The 21,197-nt window shown below is 34.7% G+C and overlaps 1 protein-coding gene across 1 annotated transcript in view; it reads left to right on the top strand.

The window, feature by feature from the left end:
* The first annotated feature begins 395 nt into the window (after positions 1-395).
* CHD1 (chromodomain helicase DNA binding protein 1) overlaps positions 396-21,197 on the top strand; it is a 71,997-nt gene continuing 51,195 nt past the window's right edge. The window contains 1 exon segment of the mRNA XM_007469732.1: positions 396-595. Within this exon segment, the coding sequence (XP_007469794.1) occupies positions 543-595 (53 nt within the window). The 5' untranslated portion in view covers positions 396-542.

Below are 21,197 nucleotides of genomic sequence, written 5' to 3'. Positions count from 1 at the left end.
CCTTTTTCTCCCTTATTTCATTTGTTTGGCCAAGTATCTAATAAGACTCTATTTTCTATTCTTGGAACGTATGTATATGTTATATACTACCATTTTGCTTTAGTTTTTTGTCTATAATGTGTGGTATATACACACGGTTGCAATTAGTCTAAAAGTTCTATCACTCCACAAATATTTTAATTTTTTCTGTCAAAAATAAGCAGTGGTGTGCTAAATTCTAGTAAGTAGTCAAGAATGTAGTTAATAGAAGCCTAAGTATTTTGAGAAAAAGACCCCTACCCCTTGCTTACCACCTCTAATCTAGTTGGCCTAGATAGATTTGTATAAGTTCCAAATAGACTTATTTATCTTTTTGTCTACAGGAAATTTTCTCACTTTCTTAATTTTTTTTTTTTAGGTGAGTCAAAGGGTCCCAGGAAACCTGTGAATGTTGAAGAAAATTCATCTGTGAATTTTTGATATTCAAAGAGGAGTCAGTATTTATATTCATCTTTTAAACTGGGAAGACTTATATTTTATTTTAAAACTTCTTGATATTTACAATGAATGGACACAGTGATGAAGAAAGTGTTAGAAACAGTAGTGGAGAGTCAAGGTAAGTACTTTATTATCAAGTTTTTATTATGAAAACAGTTGAAAACTTAGGTGACACTTTTTAGTTTTTCTAATAGGTGGCAGAGTTTTCAGATTCAGATTCACTGTTAGCTCTCCAAACATTAAAAAGTTTCTAATAAATAAAGCTTTGTTGAAAATACAGAGTTTAATTATTTTTTTCCATTGAGATGCACAAAGAGAAATTTAAATATAGAAAGTTTGGGATACTTAAATCTCTTTGGAGGTTTATATTGTTTGGGTTAATAATTGAAACTAGAGCAAGTAACGGAAGACATTTAAATTGATTTGACTGTTACCGCACTCTCCAAATAAAGGCAATAAGAATTTCTTTACTCATTTTTTTCTGGCATTTTGTCTTCTATACCTGTGCTGTCCAGTGTAGTAGTCAGTAGCCACATGTTGCTATTTAAATTTAAATTAATTAAAATTACAAAATATTCAAAATTCAGTTCTTAGTCACATTAGACACATTTCAAGTGCCGAATAGTCACATGTGGCTAGTGGCTACCGTGATGAATAGAGAAAAATTGAAAACATTTCTATCATGGCAGAAGTTCTTTTGGACACTGCTGATCTGGACATTGTTAGAGTATTGCTGCAACACTTTTTCCCCCATTACCTCTTCAAATTTGAGTTTTAATTATATATGACTGAGTTAAGAGTTCTTACGTGGGCCATGTCTTTGCAAAGAAGATATGGTTTATGGGAGTAAGCCATGTTAAGCTATTTTAATGTGTAAGAAACCTCTTCAAATACAAAGACTTTTAAAATTCTTCTGTAGCCCCCCAGTTTTAAGTTACCAGCCACGTTAATAATGCAATCCCATGTAGTTACATATGCTTATCATATACACTTATCATATAGAGAGGTCAGGAATATGGACACTGGGGTCACACTGCCTGATTACTTACCCAGTTGTACTTATTAGCTGTGTGAATTAGGGCAAATTTTTTAACCTCTGAGACTTAGATTTTTGTATTTATAAAATGGGGATTATAGTATTATTTATCTTATTTAAAGTTGAGGATTAAATGAAATGCTACCTGTAAAGGTCTTAAAATAGTTCCTGCTATAATGAGCACTCTATATTATTAAAATTAGCATCATATTTTATATAACAGACTATTACATAACTGAAACATTAATTACAGTGATGGAGAAATGTGAAGGACAAGGAACAGGAAAGTTTTGGCAGTTAAGAGGGCTTCAGGAAAATGTTGGATAGAAAATGAAGCAGTGGGATATGTATTTGACCTGAGGCTTGGGATTTTCTGGTTATGCTAGGTATACTTTATCAGTTTCACAGGTAGACTGTTTGGATAACAAGAACATCATAGAAAACAAGAAGCAGTTATGGGAAGCAGAATGATTTAGTAGAACAAGTATTGGTCTAGGAGTTACAAAACCTGAGTTGACCTGTCTCTGCACTAACTAGTTCTCTGAATGACTTCTGAACTGTAAAATAAGGAGAGTTGAATTAAATGATTTTGAAGTTTCATCCTACTACGTAATATACAAAGTATTTAACAACAGAGTTTAACTGGAAACGCCAAAGTTGAAGGGCTAAACTAGAAGACCTTTGAATTTCAGCTTTGATTCCAATCTCTACAGGTATATTGACTGGAGTAAGTGAATAGGAAAGTCACATTGTCCACATTCTCTTGTTCATTAGTGAACAATGAAATGATTAATAGGTAGAAATATCTAGGGGAAACGCAGGAGCCTAACTACCCATGAAATAGGAAATAAGACTCTTGAGAGTAAATCTTCTAGTTGAGCATGTAGAGAGATCACATGCTGTTATATTCTGACCCCTTACCTTTTCCAGTAATCTTTTATGTATTTTGCTGCCATATGTAAAGCAAAGGGGGAGTCGTAAATCAAATTTGATACAGTAGAGATGAAAAAAAAATTAAACCCTGTGAAATCAAATTTACTTGAATCTTTTACAATGCATTCTCATTTTAAATAAATGCAATGTATATTCTCTAATTATTCTGAGTCATTATTTCTACCATATAGGTTTTATGTACTTCTTAGAATTGTGGCTGTCAGGTTATCTAGTTCTTGCAACTGCCTTGGTGTTTATCTGAAGAAGGGAGACCTGCTTCTGTTTTCCTTTCATTTTCTTCCTTTCTGCTGTTATGCTGTCCTTTTCCTTTGCTCTACCGTAGTTACCAAGCCTCAGTGCCCGCATACCAGAAGCTTTCATAACAAGGCAATACAGAGAAGGGAGACTGTGCCTAGTTAAGAGTGAGGTGAACTTTATAGATACAGGGATTTTCTTGCAAAAACCAAAAGTCACCATAACTATGAATATTAATATAGAGTGATGAGGGGAGAAATATGCTTTTTTTTTAAATAAAGCACACATCTTTTTTAAAATTAATTAATTAATTTTTTTTGCTGTGTTGAGTCTTTGTTGGCTTTCTCTAGTTGCAGCGAGCGGGGGCTACTCTTCCTTGCAGTGCACAGGCTTCTCACAGCCGTGGCTTCTCTTGTTGCGGAGTGCGGGCCCTAGGCGCCCGGGCTTCAGTAGTTGTGGCACGTGGGCTCAGTAGTTGTGACTAGCGTGCTCTAGAGCACGGGCTCAGTAGTTGTGGTGCACAGGCTTAGTTGCTCCGTGGCATATGGGATCTTCCTGGGCCAGGGATTGAACCCGTGTCCCCAGCATTGGCAGGTGGATTCTTAACCACTGGGCCCCCAGGGAAGCCCTATGCTTGTTTTTAAAATTGATATATGCTGTAGAATTTGATTGTTATTGGCTAGAATTTTTACATGTATTTTTGCTTCAGATTTCCTTTTTTTCCTTCATGGAAATTTATGAAACGAAGTAGAATTAAGCAAGAAGTCATTTGGCATTTTTAGTTGGTATGATTCGCTTTCTACTCAAAAGTGTCTGTTTTGATTCTTCTGATGTGAAAACCTTTCTTCCATAACCATTGACGGAAAGGAAGAAGAATGGCTATGTTATAACTGACAATTTTGAAACTTATTTACTAAGAAACGTGTGTCAGGATGCACCTGTACCTCAGTTTCAAGTTAGCACAAAGTTTATTATATAACTGAAGTTAAGCTTTCTGGAGATACTATTGGAAGATTTCAAAGCATCAGTTCCCAGCTCTCTAGATTTCTGTTGTTAATTGTAATGAAGTTTTTCAAAGCCTGGTTAGACATTTTTTATTTTAAAGTTAACTTGAATGATGATTTGCTCCAGAAATAGATTTGTGGGTAAAGACCAGAAATACATGGTTACATTTTACTAATTTTTGGACGATTGATAAATGCTTAATACTCAGAAGTAATTTCTCTGCTTGCCTGTAGATAAAATTTTCAATAATGTAAATTTGTACATGTAACTTTGAGAATTTATTTTAATTGTTTTAATTAGTCTATATAGTATGCTTATAAAAAATTATCACAGTGAAGGAAATTTTGGTGATGTGTTATAACAGTCTTACCTACTTAGAATTGATCTAGAGCTGGCAACTGAGCTATATTGATCTGATTCTAAAAGATTTTTTTTAAATTATTTATTTATTTATTTGGCTCCATCGGGTCTTAGTTGCGGTACGCAGGATCTTCATTGCGGCACGAGGGCTTCTCTGGTTGTGACACGTGGTCTCTAGAGTGCATGGACTCAGTAGTTGTGGCACACAGGCTTAGTTGCCCTGCAGCATGTGGGACCCTAATTCCCTGACACGTATCGAACCCATGTCCCCTGCACTGGAAGGTGGACTGTTAACCACTGGACCACCAGGGAAGTCCCTAAAAGAATTCTTTTCCTTGATATATTATAGCTTTTTATAGCATTAACAGTGCTTGACCTAATATACTTATAAATATGTTTTAAATATATATGTGTGTAAATTTTATATTTACTTAGAGGAACTCTGTTGCAATTAAATTTCCTTGGCTTACTGAAAATATTTTAATTGTTTTAAGCTTCAAGAATCTTTGGGTCTCAACTTTTGAAGTGTTTTGAGTAGGCAGTGAGTAGGAAATATGATCAATGGAAATGTTCTAAATGAAAATCTCATTTTTAGAAATTCAGAGGCACTAAAACACTTTTTAAAGGCTTTGAGAAAAAAGCCAGATAGTCAAAATGACCTGTTAAATTTAAGGAACACCAAGTCAAAGTTAATTTGAAGACAGGGCTGCATATTTCACCATATACCTGTTAGTATCCTATCAAAGACTTCTATGGTATACCATTTTTGGAAACATTGCTTTTATGTATACACATACCAGCAAGATTTCTTGCCATCAAAATCAGTTTCTTTTAATAAATGAATTTGAACATTTTTTAAAGGCAATAGAATGGTATTTCCTTGAGCTTACTATGATGTTATCTCAGAGTTTTTTAAATTAATTAATTAATTTTTATTTTTGGCTGCATTGGGTCTTCGTTGCTGCGCACAGGCTTTCTCTAGTTGCGGTGAGCGGGGGCTACTCTTCATCGTGGTGCGCGGGCTTCTCATTGCGGTTTTCTTCTCTTGTTGCAGAGCACAGGCTATAGGCGTGCGGGCTTCAGTAGTTGTGGCGCATGGGCTCAGTAGTTGTGGCACGCGGGCTCTAGAGTGCAGGCTCAACAGTTGTGGTGCACGGGCTTAGTTGCTCCGTGGCATGTGGGAATCTTCCCAGACCAGGGATCGAACCCATGTCCTGTGCATTGGCAGGCGGATTCTTAACCACTGCGCCACCAGGGAAGTCCTTGGAGTGTTTTTAAAAAGGTTCAATTTATTCTTAAATTTCAAAAGTTTTTGCAAAGAAGCATTTTAAGGAAGACAGGAAAATGTGAAATCACAAAGCCAGAATGGCTAGAAATCGTTGAGTTAAACTGGTTTTTAAAATTAACTGTGATGTCATTAATTGTAGGAAAGTATGACTGTTTTACATCTCATTTTTTTGTTAATCCCTATTTCTTGATTCAGTATGTACTTCCTTCATCTTTTCCTACTAGTTTTTTCTTTCCTCAAATATCTTGTACATGCTACTGAATCTCAGATCATTTATTAAGATCATTTTTTATGCTTTGAAAACTCAATAAACTGTTAATCAGGAGCTTTGGTAATAGGTTACTCTCTCCAAACCGAATTCACTGAATTAAAATTTTCCCGGAACTTCTGAAAATTGTGGTTAATCTAGATTACTGCAATGTATTTAGACTAATTTTTAATTGGTAAAGATAAGAGAATTGTATGTGATTTGACTTTCAAAGACATTATTTTTATCTTCACAGGCATGAGATAATGGGGCAAGTATTAATGTGTAGTTGCCCCTTTTTTTATACTGATTAAGTCATTGCTTATTTAAGATATTGATGACTTGAGGGTTATAGCTGGTACAGTTCTGTGTTTAAAAATACGAGTATTTGTGGCGAAGACATAAAGTTTGGTGGAGAAAACGTTTTTTGTATTTTTTATGAAAAATTTTAAAACATTACAGAAGTAGAAAAGTTATAGCTCCAGTTGTGGTACTTGGTCTAGCAGCATTGGCATCACCTGGGAGCTTGTTTGTAATGTTCAACCTTGTACCTCACCCCAGACCTCCTGAATCAGAATCTTCTTTCTAACAAGATTCCCAAATGATATGTATTCATAATAAATTCATATGCATTATATTTGAAGCTGTTTGCATGGAGTCATTCACCACCTTGCTACGTGTTGTTATTGATGTTATTATACATGCTTTTTATTTTCTGGGAACCCCCCAGAGAACTGTGTCATAGGCCATGCAAGCAAGAAGTTGGGTACGTTTCATTTCTCAGTAATAATGGCAACCAGTAATTATTGAGCTCTTACCCTGACTGAGCCATGGTGTACATGGTGCATTACCTTAATTTATTGTAGCTATTCCTCCCAAAATTCCTGTGATGTATTTAGTACTATGTTTACCATTCTCCAGAAGGGGAAACCAGATTTATAGCCTTTTTAAATGTCTTAAAAAAAAACCAAACAACTATTAACCAAATTTCAGATTTTACTTGGATTTTATTGTTTTTCCATTAATGCCCTCTTTCTATTCCAGGATTCAGTCTAGGGTACCATGTTGCATTCAGTTGTTAACTCTCCCCAGTGTCCTCTGATCTGTGAGAGTTTCTAAGTCTTTCCTTAATTTCTTTAACAGTCTTGAGAAGTACTGGCCAGGTATCCTATAAAACATCCCCCAATTTGGATTTGTCTGATTTTTTTTGCTAGGATAAACTAGAGTTATCAGTTACCAGTTTTTAGAAAGAGTATCACAGAGATGAAGTGCTCTACTGGTCACATCATATGGGGAGCAGAATATCCACTTGACTTTACTGATGATGTTAACCTTTATCATTTGACCAAGGTAGTATTTGCCAGGTTTCTCCACTATAAAGTTACTGTTTTTCTCTTTCCATACTGTATTCTTTGGAAGTAAGTCACTATGTCTAGCCCACTCTCAAGGGATGTGAGTGGTGGCATGGGTGGGAATTAAGTTCTATCTCCTGCTGGGAGGGAGTAACTACATAATATTAAATGGAATTCTTTTATAAAGAAATAATTTCTCCCTCATTAATTCTGTCATTCACTTATATAAGCATGGACTTATTATGTATATTTTATTCTTTGGGTTATAATCCAGTAGGTTAATTTTATTGTTCAAATTGTTTTAGCCTTGCCCATTGGGAACTCTTTCAAGTTGGCTTCTGTGTTCTTTTTACACCCTCCCATTCTTTTGCCCTAGAATCAACCATTTCTCCAAAGAGCCCTGGCTGGTTTCTTTTATTGGGGAAAAGGGTAATTAGAAACCAAGATTTGGGTGCTGGGTTGCTACTCAGGTGTCACTGCTTCGAAGCCCTCTCAGTAGACAGAACAGAGTTATATCAATCTATAGATGTTTATATATACTAAACAATGTGTATCTATAGTTGTTTCTGTGTCCATCTGTGTGCATTTTTTAAAATTTTATTTATTTATTTGTTTATTTATTTTTGGCTGCGTTGGGTCCTCATTGCTGCGCGCAGGCTCTCTAGCTGCAGTGAGCAGGGGCTACTCTTCGTTGTGGTGCGCAGGCTTCTCATTGCGGTGCACAGGCTCTAGGCACACGGGCTTCAGTAGTTGCGGTGCATAGGCTCAGTAGTTGTGGCTCGTGGGCTCTACAGCACAGGCTCAGTAGTTATGGCTCACGGGCTTAGTTGCTCCATGGCATGTGGGATCTTCCCGGACCAGGGCTCGAACCCATGTCCCCTGCATTGGCCGGTGGATTCTTAACCACTGTGCCACTAGGGAAGCCCCCATCTGTGTGCATATTAGGGTAAACATGAATTAGTACTGTTGTCTCCAATTCTAATCCTATACTACAGGATTCATCCTAATCTTCCTTTCTTGTACCTTCATAACTTCCGTCTCTAATAGAGAGAAACTTGTCTCCCACCATCTGCCATCCACCATGCATGCACTCCAACCTCAGTATACAAGTAAAGTAGTTTCAGAATTTTTAGACTATACTCCCAGAAGAAACAGATTTACCAACTAAAATACAGTGTTTATGTACAGTGTACAGTTCCTAATATATTTAGCCTTATGGTTTCTAGTCAGAACACTGATTTCCAAAGTTACTCGAGGTAGCTTTCTTCCCCTCATCCCCTTCAGTGTGGTTATGTCATAAGTTTGTAATAGTTAGATTCATATATCAGTTTGCATTCTATCCTGGGATCCTCAGTCACATGGGTTTATGTTTTAAACTTGCATATATTACATTTACTCTGTGATATACAGTTTTATGGGTTTTGACAAATGCATAGAATCATTTATCCTGCACTCCAGTACAGTACAGAATGATTCCTTTACCCTAAAAGTTGCCCTCTGTGTCCCAGATCTACTGAATCAGAATTTTCATTTTAACAAAATTCCCACAGAAATCTATAGGCATATTAAATTTATATATGAATATATATGAAACTATTTACCTGGAGTCATTCAGTATCTTGTCATGTTTTGAAATTATAAATTAAGTTGCAGAAAGATTATTTTGATCTAGAGGTGATAATGGAACAGCCAAGTTTAAGTACACAATCACGTGACTATGCTCAAACTCATGGGGTCGTATAGGCATTCAGGTGAGGTGAAAGAAAATGGAATTGGGCAAATTACTGGAGTGAGGTAATGGGCTATATGGGAAGTCTTCATGGAGTTTTTGAACTTTTGTAATCTTAAAGATCAGAAATGATGTGGTTTGGAAAGAAAAGAAGAACAAATGGTGTATATTGAGAAACATGATGGAGAGGAAGGTTTTCACAGGATTCATAGTCCCCCAGCAAAAGAAGTACAAGTTCCCTAGTGCAGAGAATGTGTTGGACATCTTAATTTCGCAGTTCTTTACCCTGAGGTTTGTTTAGTGTCATACTGAAGTTTTTGTATGGTTTAGTCCCAGGTGGCGGAAGGAGGAAAAAAGGAAGCATAGCTGAATAAACACTAAGTGTATTAAGAGATACCCATGGGAGAGTATATTACCCATGTGAATGGACTGGTCAGACCCACTGGTTTCAGAGAGAGACTCTAGGAATCTCTTGTACCAGAATCAAGTTCTTGTGTATTAATGACTGAGAAAATTGCTGTTTATAATTAGGAGTATATTATCTGTCATTGTGATATGAGGTGACTGCTAAGAAGTCAACTTTAAATAAATGTTAAACTGAATTTGAAAGTTGCTTTGGTGTGGATAGATTGAGATTTCAGTTATTGAGGTTAAAATACAGAGACACACAAAGTTCTGGCTAAACAGTACTGGCTTATGGGATCCACTGTCTACAGTATCTATCAGAGCTGTGGCATAAGGCACAAAAATAGTGGGGAGCACTTTTCTAAATGAAAACCATTCCCATTAGCTGTTTCACATCTCACTGCTTTTAGAAATACAGTTCTCTGTCCTCAGATAGTTATTTAGATGATTGAGCAACTACTATGTGATGAATATCATAAGATGCTAAAATTTGAGATTATTCTCTAAAACTTAAAATCAAGAAAGAGACCTAAACCTTTAATGTCTGAGTATCAGGTGGGTATGGTAAATACAGAGAGATACAGTCTGCAGCAGTCCAAAGGTAGGAGACAGGGAAGTTTGATCATAAGACAGATGGTTAATCTCTGTATCAAACCCAATATCAGAATGAAATTTTGTGCTTTTTGTTGTTTGTTTTTGAGAGATCATTTAAAACGTCTGGTAGTCTTAAATTTTACGCATGTTAAAAGTCCTTGTAATGTGGCTTTTATGGTGGTGAGGTGTTTTGACAGGCTTCGGCAAAAAACAAAGAATAATTTTTTTATACTGAGGGAAAATGATGTTAGAAGGCAATACATTATGCTGAAGAGTTTTTATGTAAAGGATTGGGGCCATTGGAAAAGAGTGGAGTTAGTCTAAATTCCCTCAAAGAAGGCTGTTCTTATTTTTGTGCTTGAGGTAGATTATAATATGATGATTGCTATCTGATGCAAATACTACAGTATTTCCAGTTCTAAATTACTAAATCCTGAATTACATTAATAAAAGGAAGAAGTTTGATCTGAAAGGAAATTTTATAAGAAAAGAATTACAATTAGGGGTACATGAGAGCTGATAATGTAAATAATCTCCTTATTCCAGTTTTAGCATGTATTTTATACCAAAGGTTTGACCTAGTGTGCAGTAGTTTATCTCAGTCATACTGTACTACATTGATCATTTCACTTTTTTTTCACTAAATGACACAGTAGATGCAGGTTCTTATGTGCAGCACACTCTCATGGGTATCTGCAGACTGATGAATACCAAATTACAAATAATTTTGTTAGAAAGTAAAATACATAGTGCTGGGAACTTTGTTTTCTTGTGAGAGTATTCATTAAAGTAATTTAAAAGCATATAAGTATTTTAAAAACCTTTTTAAAAAAGCAAATTAATCAAATGATTAATCTTTTAAAGATTGAACTTTTAAATATAGACATTTATTTTATTCTTTGTGCTAATTTTAAAATTGTGGATAATTTCAAACATATGCAAAAGTAGTGACAATAATAAAGTGAACCCTCGTGTATACATCATCTAGTTTCAACATATTTCATCTCATGGTCAATCTAGTTTAATCTGTAAATCCTACCTACTACTCCTCCCCCCAATTACTTTGTGGATTGTTTTGAAACATTATATAATTTCTACATGTGTTAGACTTCCACATGATAGGTAATACTAATGGGGAAAAAATATAAACGTTAAGTTTTGCCTACTTGTTATAATTATAAATAATAGAATAGAGGGTTTTATCATATCATTGATATTATAACAAATTTCATAAATGTTTTATGAAACTTGTTAAGTGACTTTGAAGTGTATGTATACATAGTCCTTATTTCTCATCTGATTCCCTGAATGCTTATTAGAGAAACTTTTGAGTTTACTGCCTTTACCTCAGATTCAGCATGACTAAACCCAGTCATCTTTGAAATTAGTCTTGCTAAATGTTACCTTTCTTAGCATCTATTTCTAGCAGTTTTATTCTCATTTATCAAGTTAGAGACTTTAAGAATAATACTGTACTTTAAGAAGAGTTTATGATAGAATTTTGCATTGGATTGGTAATTTAGAATGCTAAAAGGAGCTGTTGTGTGTGTTCTTTAGTTCCTAACAAAGGCAGTAACTGGTTTTCAGACCCATGAGGATGAATACTTTCCAGATTTTCTCAAACCTTTGATAGTTATTTTATAGCCTGTAGTGAAAGATAAGGATAACAAATTTTAATACAATGTAATTTTATAGAATTTGAAGGTGATCTGATCTTAGTTATCATCTAGCTGAACCCTTCTCATTTTCTAAGTGACTGCTTCTATGCTAATATATTTTAAATAGTGAGTTGCAACACCTTAGAGGACCATAACTGAATTTTTTTTAATGAAAGAGAATAATGTAAACTAATAGTGTTCCTTTTGTAGAGTATTACTTCATCAAACTTTTGTTACGTTACATGTGTGCATGTGTATACTACATCATGATATAAAATGTATTTATTATTTAAGTCATCCAAAAAGTTTAAAAGCCATTGCCTTTGACAACTAATTTGTATTTTTTTTAATTGTAAGTACTCAATACCTGCTAATTTCCATATTGTTTCTCTAGCCCTGTTGAAGTGGATAATGGTCTATAAAAATAACTAAAGGCCCCAACTTAATGAATTCCAGGATGTAGTTAGGAGATACATGTATAAGCATAATTTATAATATTGTGAAGGAATTATTAGTAACATATGAGCAAAAACACTGTGAACACATGGGCTGGAACAATGACCTGTCCCTAGAGAAATTGGAGAAAGTTACATGAAAGATAGGATATTTTTGAGTAATCTTAAAGAGTGAGAAGTTTTATCAGTTGCCTCAGAGAAGAAGTGTTTTCTAGAGGGAAAGTGTGGGGAATACACCAATACCCAGCTCTAAAGTTACTCCCTCCATGAAGCCTTGTGCCTAATTTCATTTGCCCTACCTCTGGTTCCTCAATCAACAACAGATCCATCCTTATATCTTTTTTTCCTTTTTTTTATCATCATCCTTATATCTTTGATTCTCACAAGTTTTACTTTTCCCATGGCATTTTGTCCCCGCTAGAAACTCTTGTTCAATACTTGTTAGTTGAAGAGATGAGCAAACAAATTCAAATTACATATGTATAAAACTTGTTATTTCAAAAGTGTTTATTGCAAAAACATTATTATAGCATATCAGTTAGAGAACCAATTAAGGTGCCATATATACTAGAGTCCTCAAAACACAGGGTCTCAAAAATAGTTACTTCTTTTCATTATTAGCTAAGTGAGCTCTACCTCTTGAGGTTATCCAGGTATTCTGGCTAGTAGGACAGCTTTGTTATCTGTAACATGTGGCTTCTATTTCTCCAGTGGTTGCCATCTTCAGTCAACAGGAAGAAAATGGGAATGGGGAGGATTTAAGGCAAGCCAGTTAATGTTTAAGGCGAAGATGTAGAAATTTCACATCACTTCTAGCCATAATCCATTGGCCAAAACCTGTTCACATGGCCATACCTAGCTGAAAGGAATGCTGGGAAATCTAATCTTTAGCTGGGTTGGCATGTGCCATTTAAAACTGGAGTGCCAGTTATGTAATACCAAAGGGCAAGCACAGTGGATACTGGGTGAGTGGGGAGGGCCAAGTAGACAACATTCATATGGCACAACATAAAGGGATATTAAAAATAAATCACTCCTATCATCCTAAGAAATTAGTGGCTTTCATTTTTCTGAATTTTCTTTCAATTCTTCATAATATTAGTATTTGTTTTCTTCACTTAGCCTTCTCTGAACCTCAGTTTGTTTATTTATTATATGAAAATGAAAGGATTAGATGAGAACCCAGTGTTTGGCACATAGCACCAGTTAGTAATCACCATGTCTTCCTTTTTTTATTAGTTTGTTTTGAAAATGTTAGTATTTCTACAGGTTTTATTCATAGACATTTTATATATTTATACTTATAATTATGACAGTCCAAAGAACACCTAACAAATTTTGAAGTAATGATACTGATCTTGAACTCGGGGGAAAAAATTAATTTTTTAAATTCTAATAGCTATTAATATTGAGCTCCTAGTATATGTCAGATAATATGCTTCACATTTTTTTAAATCATCACAGTAATCCTTAAGTATGTTTATTATTTCCATGTGGTAGAAACCTGGGGCTTATCTAATGGGTGTAAATATATACATATAATGAGACAAAAGGGCTAGGAAGTGAGGAGAAAATAAGTCAGTTGAATTTCAGAACACCATCAAGTTAGTCCCGAATTTCCCCACAAATGTCTGTCAAAAAATTCTTTCAAACTCCCTGAAAGAAGTCCTTTTGAGTGGCATTGACAATTAAGCAGTAGTTAAGGAGGAAGGGAGCAAGCCGTAAAGTGAGAATTTAGTGCAATGTGCTTGTTCTTTAGAACAATAAATACAGTTCTTTGATTGCAAATACAGTTCTATTTATTGTAATATAATAAATTATTACTGTAATTGTCAGGCACACAAGCCTCTATTATAATAAAGTCAGTTTACTTTTTATCAATGTATCCTATAACTTCTCTTCCCCTCCTCCTCCCCAGAGTCTAATTCATCTAAATTCTACCAGTTTAAAAAAAGGAAAGAAAAATTACGGAAATGTGATATATTAGAAAGAAAATCTTTACGTATTAAGAAGGAAAGAAGTAAACAAATGGATACGTTTTTAAAATGAAATCGTCGATTTAAGCCTTTGATAAAGGTAGTCTAACTTACATATGATGTTTAAATACACAGTGTTTTTTTCTTCTTCGTTAGTGCTACTGTTTTGAGATGTTCTTTTCATTCCTCCTCAGTACTTCTACACCCACTTCAGTATTACTTTCTTTTGACTTCTCAGTCTATTCCAAGATTTATCAGGGCCAGTTTTTTCTGTTGGCGATCTGGTGGTAAGGAAAGCAGCTATCCATTGCTACCACTTTCTTAGAAGGTCATTATTTTATTCATTCTTTCTTTATGTTCCATTGCAGGCTAGTTTCCAATTCCTGTGATAAAAAAGCATGTTTTTCCTGTAACATAGAAGAATCTTTGTTTATTCACTTGAGAGTACATCATTTTCAAGTACTCAGTATAGGTAGTAGTGTTTTCTTTAGTTCAAAGGACTGATAAGAGTGGAAAGTTGAGTATAGAGAAAGGAGGTCTTGCAATTCTGTTATAGGCTGGGCTGAGCTAACATAGACTCTCACTCTGAAGCACTTCCTACCCACAAATACATGAAAATGCTATATAATACAGAGCAAAGGAAAAAGAAGTAGATGTGCAGCTGAACTTTAGAGAAAACTTTGATGTGCCAGGAACAGAATGGAACTCAAAGTCAGAGCAGTAAGCTCTGAGCAAACAGGGCAACGTAGGATATTTGGAAGGGGCCCTCTGGACAGGGTGCTGGGATTGGGGCTGGAACTTAGTATTTGACTACAGAATTAAGTCTCCTTAAAGCTGGGACCTTAGAAGGGTTGTCTTCTCTGAAAACAGTTTATGAAATCTCCCTATATGTGCCTTCAAGGACATTTTTTGGTGGTGAGGATAAAATGGAATTCGTTTTACCAAAATATTCTGAAAGCTATAAAGAGATATTAAAATTTTTGTCTTAATTGGAGTATAAATGAGAAAAGGAGGCATAAGGGCCAAACAGATAACGTAAATGAGTGAAGCTGTCCAGGTATAAGACATTTGTTTAGGGGAGGCGACTGGTGAATTGGAGGTCATATCCTTCATCAAAAGGAACGAGTGCTACTTAGATATAGACAATTGTGACCATGTGGGAAGTGGACCTGGTGTTTTCAGATCGTCTGATTCTTCAAAATAAAAAAAAAAGGAAGAAAAAAATTTCTTCTTAAAATTATTTTCTCCAAAACAGTTTTAAGTTAGATGACTTGGAGGAAGAAAAAACCCAAAAGAGAAAAGTAGAGGCAGAGAAACCAGGAGTAAGAACAAGAAAATTTCTGTGGAAGACTTAGGCTTATGGTGTTTTTGAATAAAAGTAATGAGGAGGTAGTATTAGCCATTTATTAATTCACAAATATATTTTCAGAATGTGTCAGGTAGAGTGCTAGAAAGTAGGGATACAGTTAAGTAAAACACTCCTGTGCTCATACTAGTTTATGTTAAGCATACACTAAGTGCCAGATACCATGCTAGATGTCTAATGTAGTCTGGGGGAAGAGGTCTGGAACTAGGGAAGAAGGTGGGATGAAGATTAACAAGTTTTCCAGGTAGGGAGAATTGCTTTATACCAAGGCTATGAGGTGAGAAAGCATGGCAAATTCAAGGGCTAAAGGAGGTTAGTGAGACTAGGGTGCAGAATAGAGATATTTAAGATAAATTGGAGAGGTAGGCAGAGATCAGATTTTAGTCATTTTATCCCAAGAACAAAAGTGAGTCATTAAAACTCCTCAAGGTACTAGCTTCACCAGAGGCTATGAGATGGGGCCAAGGCATATGTAATTCAAAACTTGGAGAGGGATGGTCATCTTCATGTTTGTTAGAATTTGAAAAGCATTTCTCAGAGCCAGTCCATACATACAGAATCATAACATTTTAGTTATGTGAAACTCATGTGGAAGTAAACCATTGACAATAGCTGCACTAAAGCTCCTAAAAACTTAACTTGAATAAAACAATTTAAAAATGGATTTAATGTCTTACTGAACAGAATGTTAATTTTTCATGGTCACTCAGGTTATTAAGAACATTCACTTACCATAACCTTGGGAATATTGGAAAAGAATATTGGCTTTTATACTAAAAGAACCTTGCAGATGTGAATTTTGAGTACTTTTCCTACTGTCAGACAGCTGGAACTTTTGAAGGCAAATCAGAAGGGCCAAAAAAGGGAGCATCTTCTAGCTGAGCCAGCCCGGTTGAGTAGCCTTCTGGGAAGTACAACCCAGCATTTCTGCTTATGTTTCATTTGTCAGAACTTTTAGCTAATAGCCATACTTAACTGCAAGGAGTTTTTGCTGTACACTTTTTAATACTTTGTAGACCATAACATTGGGATTTCTGTTACTAAGGAAAAGAAGACATGCTGAGTTGGGTGACCAGCAGTTTCTGAGGCAGCTTTTGTATACAGCTGGTCTTTAATTTCCCTTCCTTAGTGTTTTTATCTTTCTATATCTCTTAAGGAAAAGCTTTATGCAGTTCTTGTAATTTTACCTATTCAGCTTGGCCATTTTATTGGCTGAATATTAGATACTTTTATTTTTCATGCCACTGAATGTTTACTCACTTGCCTGTTTCATATGCATTTGACTTCTGCAGCTTTAAAATTTCCTCATCTTCGTACCTTTTACTACTTGAATATGAGATACCACAATATTGAATATTAGTGACAAAATCTTGTGGTACTGGAAAAAATTATTTTTGTTTATTAACATTTTAATTTTGAATTAATTTCAAATTACAGAAAAGTTGTAAGAATTTCAAATTACAGAAAAGTTGCAAGAATAGTTCCTGTAGTATGCTTCTTCCTGGATGCACTGATTTTTAGCTTTTTGCCACATTTCCCTTTTATTCTTTCGTTTTATACATTTATGTTTATATACATGATATTTATGTAATATGTATTTATTTTTCCTGAATAATTTGAGAGTAGGTTGCAAAAATCATATCCATTAATGCTTTTAAAACTTCAGTATATATATTTTTAAGAACCAAGGAATTCCCTTATATAAGCCCTGTATAGTTATTATATTCAGGAAAACTTACGTTAATATAATACTTTAATCTTTATTCTGTATTCCAGTTTGGTCAATCATCCCAGTCATCTTTCAATACAGGGTTCAGTCTAAAATTGGATTTGGCTGTCATGTCTCTTTAATCTCCTTTAATCTGAAACAATTCCTCTTTCTTTGTCTTTCATGACATTAGCATTTTGAAGGCTATAGGCTAGTCATTTTATAGAATATATTTCTCAATTTAGGTTTGTCTTATGTTTACTTATGATTTGATGCAGTTTATACATCCCCTGCACTCTGCATCCCCTGGCTGGAGGACTGTGTGAGTGATGATGTGTCTTTCACAAAGGTATCAAATCTGGAGGCTCATAATGTCTGTCTGTCCCTATTGGTGATATTAGTTTTGATCACCAGGACAGGATGATATCTGGTTTTTCCACTGTAGTTTCTAATTTATCCATTAATACAGCTAATAAGCAATTTGTGAGAAGATACTTTGAGACTGTGTAAATATCTTACTCAGCAAACTCTCCCCCTAGATTTAGCATCTTTTGATGATTTTTGCCTGAACGAGTGTTTTCTATGATGATTGCAAAATGGTAATTTTCTAACACTGCCACCCTGTCCACATTTACCAGTTGGCATTCAGAATTCTTTCAGCCTGTCATCTGCCATCTGTCTGTCTGTCTTTCTACCTACCTACCTATCATCAGCATGGACTTGAGGATTCCTGTTTTATTTACTAGGTAATAATCCTTTACTGTCTGTTTTGATGCTCAAATCAGATCGAGCTGATGGAAGGCTCTTCAAGTTGGCTCCCATATCCTGTTTTTTCTTCTTTTCTCTTTAGTATTTTGCTTTTTGGCACAGCAAGCTTGTTTAGGTTCATCTGGTGCCTTCCCTGTCCCAGCCTTAGCATCTGCCATTTCTCAAAGAACTTCTAGTTTACTTAAGTGTGGATTTGTATTTAGGAATCAAGACCTGGGTGCTAGGTGATTGTAAATTTAAAATTTCAAAGGGGATATATTTACATTGGTTGATAAATAGCAAATAAGAAGATACACTGCCATAAATCCAAAAAATATATGCAGAGGGTCATTTTTTTTGTATCATTGTTTGTGGTATCAAAAGACTGGTTCATCTTTGAGGGACAGATTGAAACTATGGTGTATCTACAAAATGGAGTATATGCAGTTGCATAAAGGAAAGGGGACTATATCCCTACACTGCTATGGAATGACCTCCAGGATACAATGTGTGTATAATATGACATTTATATAAGATTGTAAATATGTTAATGATCATTTGTGAAAAGGGAATATAAATATACTCTTATTCATAATTTGCTTATATTGAAAAAGGGAAAATAAGTGAAAAACTTAAATAATTTCTGAAGGGGGAGAGGGGTCATGGTGTAGAGGAGACAAGGATGGAAGCTGGATTTTGATGGTAACTTTGGTAGCTCAGGTTGGATCCAAGTAAATAATAAAGCAACATTAGATCAAAGTGAATAAAAAGCAGTTCCTAAAAATGAAAAAAAAAACAACAAATGACCCTAATTAAACAAAATTAGTGACCATACAGAAGTTTGGTGATCAAAACTAATATCACTAATAAAATATCACTATTTTAGTTGGCTTCAAAGCAGTAATTTGATAGTAGGGGTGAGTATTCCTGAAGGCCAAGAAGAATTGTGAAGAAATCTTAACTTTTAGTTAAGACGTCTTAACTTTTAGTTAACATTGTTAATCATTGTTATTGCTATTTTGAAACTGTTATGTATATTCTAAGATAAAGCAAATAAATAATTTTATTAGTGTCATTTGGAACCAAGAAACTCAACCCAAGTGATGGTATAAATATAAAATCAGAGAAGTAAAAAAACCTACAAATTTGACTTGGAATTACAGTGTAAATTCTTAATTCATTGTCTCTAAAAATACACGTATCCTAGCTCATCTTATTAAAAAAAAATCTTAAAAACAATGACCAATCCAGTAGTAATAGGCTCACCTAGTACTCAGATTGCAATTTAATTTCCAGCTTAAACAGAAGCAGGGCTTTTTGATGAAATGCCTGAGTTACAGTCTGAGGCAAGAAATATACAAGATGAGCGTGGTTCATCTCATCAGACCAGAAAGTGAGGAAGCTATCAAAGACGACTTGAGGGCTTGTGAAAAGGATTCAGGAAGTAGTAAAGGGTTTCCTGTTCGCTAAAGAGGGGACAATTTGGGCATTAACAATGATAATGGATTGTTAAAACTCATCAAATAACTTCAAATCCATGAGTTCATAATGAGACTTAGAAAATTACTGGTCTACTTACTTTGAAAGGATGCTAGCAATTTAACTCATTTTGAAAGCTGGAAAAGAAGGAAAAGAAATGTAAGTGCATTTCCTGTATGAACTGTACCTCAAAGTTAACAAATATGGTGAGGGAAATTTTCTCCTTATAGAAGAAGTATTCCACCTACTAGTGAAGAAATGACATAATGGGTAAATAAAGAATGATATAATATCACCATTTTACTGCCTCTAAATAAATAGTGGATGAATTCCCTGTAGGGGTTATGAGGAACTGTGTAATGGAAGGATAAGGCTGAAAATAACCTGCACACACAGATCAAACAACCTCATACAAAAAGAGACAACCAAACATTGTTTTTTCTAATAGAAGTCCACAACAACTCTTAAAATAGATTCTTGCCAAGAAGAACTGAATTTAAATCTGAGCCTCTAGATCTAACAGTTTACAAGAAATACAAGGGACAGAAAAATCTGTCAAATAATACCACAGAGATGCAGTCAGTAAAATCTGGAAAGCAGGAAATGTCTGCAGGAAAAACTGCCTAATTTAAATAAATTGCAAGGGGAAAAAAAAAGGAGAGGGAACTGTCAGGTTAATGAAAGAGACTTAAGAAACACGTGATTCAGTTGCAGTAAATGAACTGTGTTTGGATTTCCAGTCCATGAAGAAACAAAATCAACTAAAGAGATAAACTAAACTGGATATTTAATACTATTTAATAATAATATCATATTTAACGTTAAGGAATAAGTGATTATGTTTTAAAAATGATACTCATTTTGTGGATGTTTAAAAATAGGAGTGTTTTTGTTGTTTTTACATACGAGTACTAAAGTATTTATGGATGAAATTTTAACATGTTTGAGATTGTGGGAAGCTGGATTATTTGAAACAAGATTGGTATGAGTTGTTAATTGCGAAGCTGGTTGTTAGATAAATGGTAATTCATTATATTACTCTCTTGTTTATATTTGAAATTGAGCATAGAAACAAGCTTGAAAAGAAACTTTAATTTGAATTGCTATTTTATGTTTAAATGTTGTATTTCTACTTAATTTACCCTAAGAAAACTATAATTTTATCAAAGTACCCATAAACATGATGGTGGGTTTTTTTTTTTTTGGTAAATTGAGAAAGATGAGGAAAAGAATTCAGTGTTTTTAATAATCTACCACCTTATTACTGTTGGGCTAGTGAGATTTAATATAAGTAATAACTCTTAAGTGGTATACAGATACTTATGTTGTATTAAAAAATCAGTGCTATTGATATTACTACCTAAATAAATAAAATGTTAATTGGAGCTTAGAAATATTTTTTATTCAAACTCGATTTGTGAATTTTATATAAGACGTTGTATCCATATGTATCTTTTGTTTGCTTATGTATACATTTATCCACCCACCAAACATATATTGAGCCCTTCATTTAGTGCTCAGCATACAAAGAACAAGTAAGAATTCCAGCACTCCAGGAACATATGGTAGGATACCAAAAAACAAAAGAAAACAGAAAACTACAGTGATTATTATATGATGTGTGTACGGGCAAGATAGTAATAGGTACAGGATGCTGTGGGAATGCTGAGGTAAGCCTGATTTAATGTTCAGGTGATTTAATGTTGGAGTTAAGAGAGATTTGTTGGAGAAGTACCCATGAAGTGAGGCTCAAGTAGAAATTATATAGTGGGGGAAAAAAAGGGAAGTAATGGTGCAAAAGCAGGAAGTGGGAAGAGAAACTCACTCTGAGAATTACAAGTAGTTTGTCATCACTAAAACTAAGGGTTTATGTGGGAAAGTGGCTGGAGATAGGTTGGCAGAGACAAATTCCTGCACCTCATAGGTGTTTGACCTTTGTTACAGAAACACTGAAAACTTCTCAAGTTAGGCCATGTTTAATTTTTATTCTAGAAAGAGCATATGAGCAGTGGCTGTCTAGAAAGAGCATATGCAGCAGTGGGCTGAAATAGAATTACTTCATTAGGGAGAGGCTTTTCACCTATTTTCGCTCAGAATTTTATGTCTGAATATAGATTCCCCCCCCCC

This window comes from Lipotes vexillifer, unplaced genomic scaffold (assembly GCF_000442215.2).
Source record: "Lipotes vexillifer unplaced genomic scaffold, Lipotes_vexillifer_v1.1 scaffold510, whole genome shotgun sequence".
NCBI lineage: Eukaryota > Metazoa > Chordata > Mammalia > Artiodactyla > Lipotidae > Lipotes > Lipotes vexillifer.
This window is presented reverse-complemented; position numbering and strand designations above follow the sequence as displayed.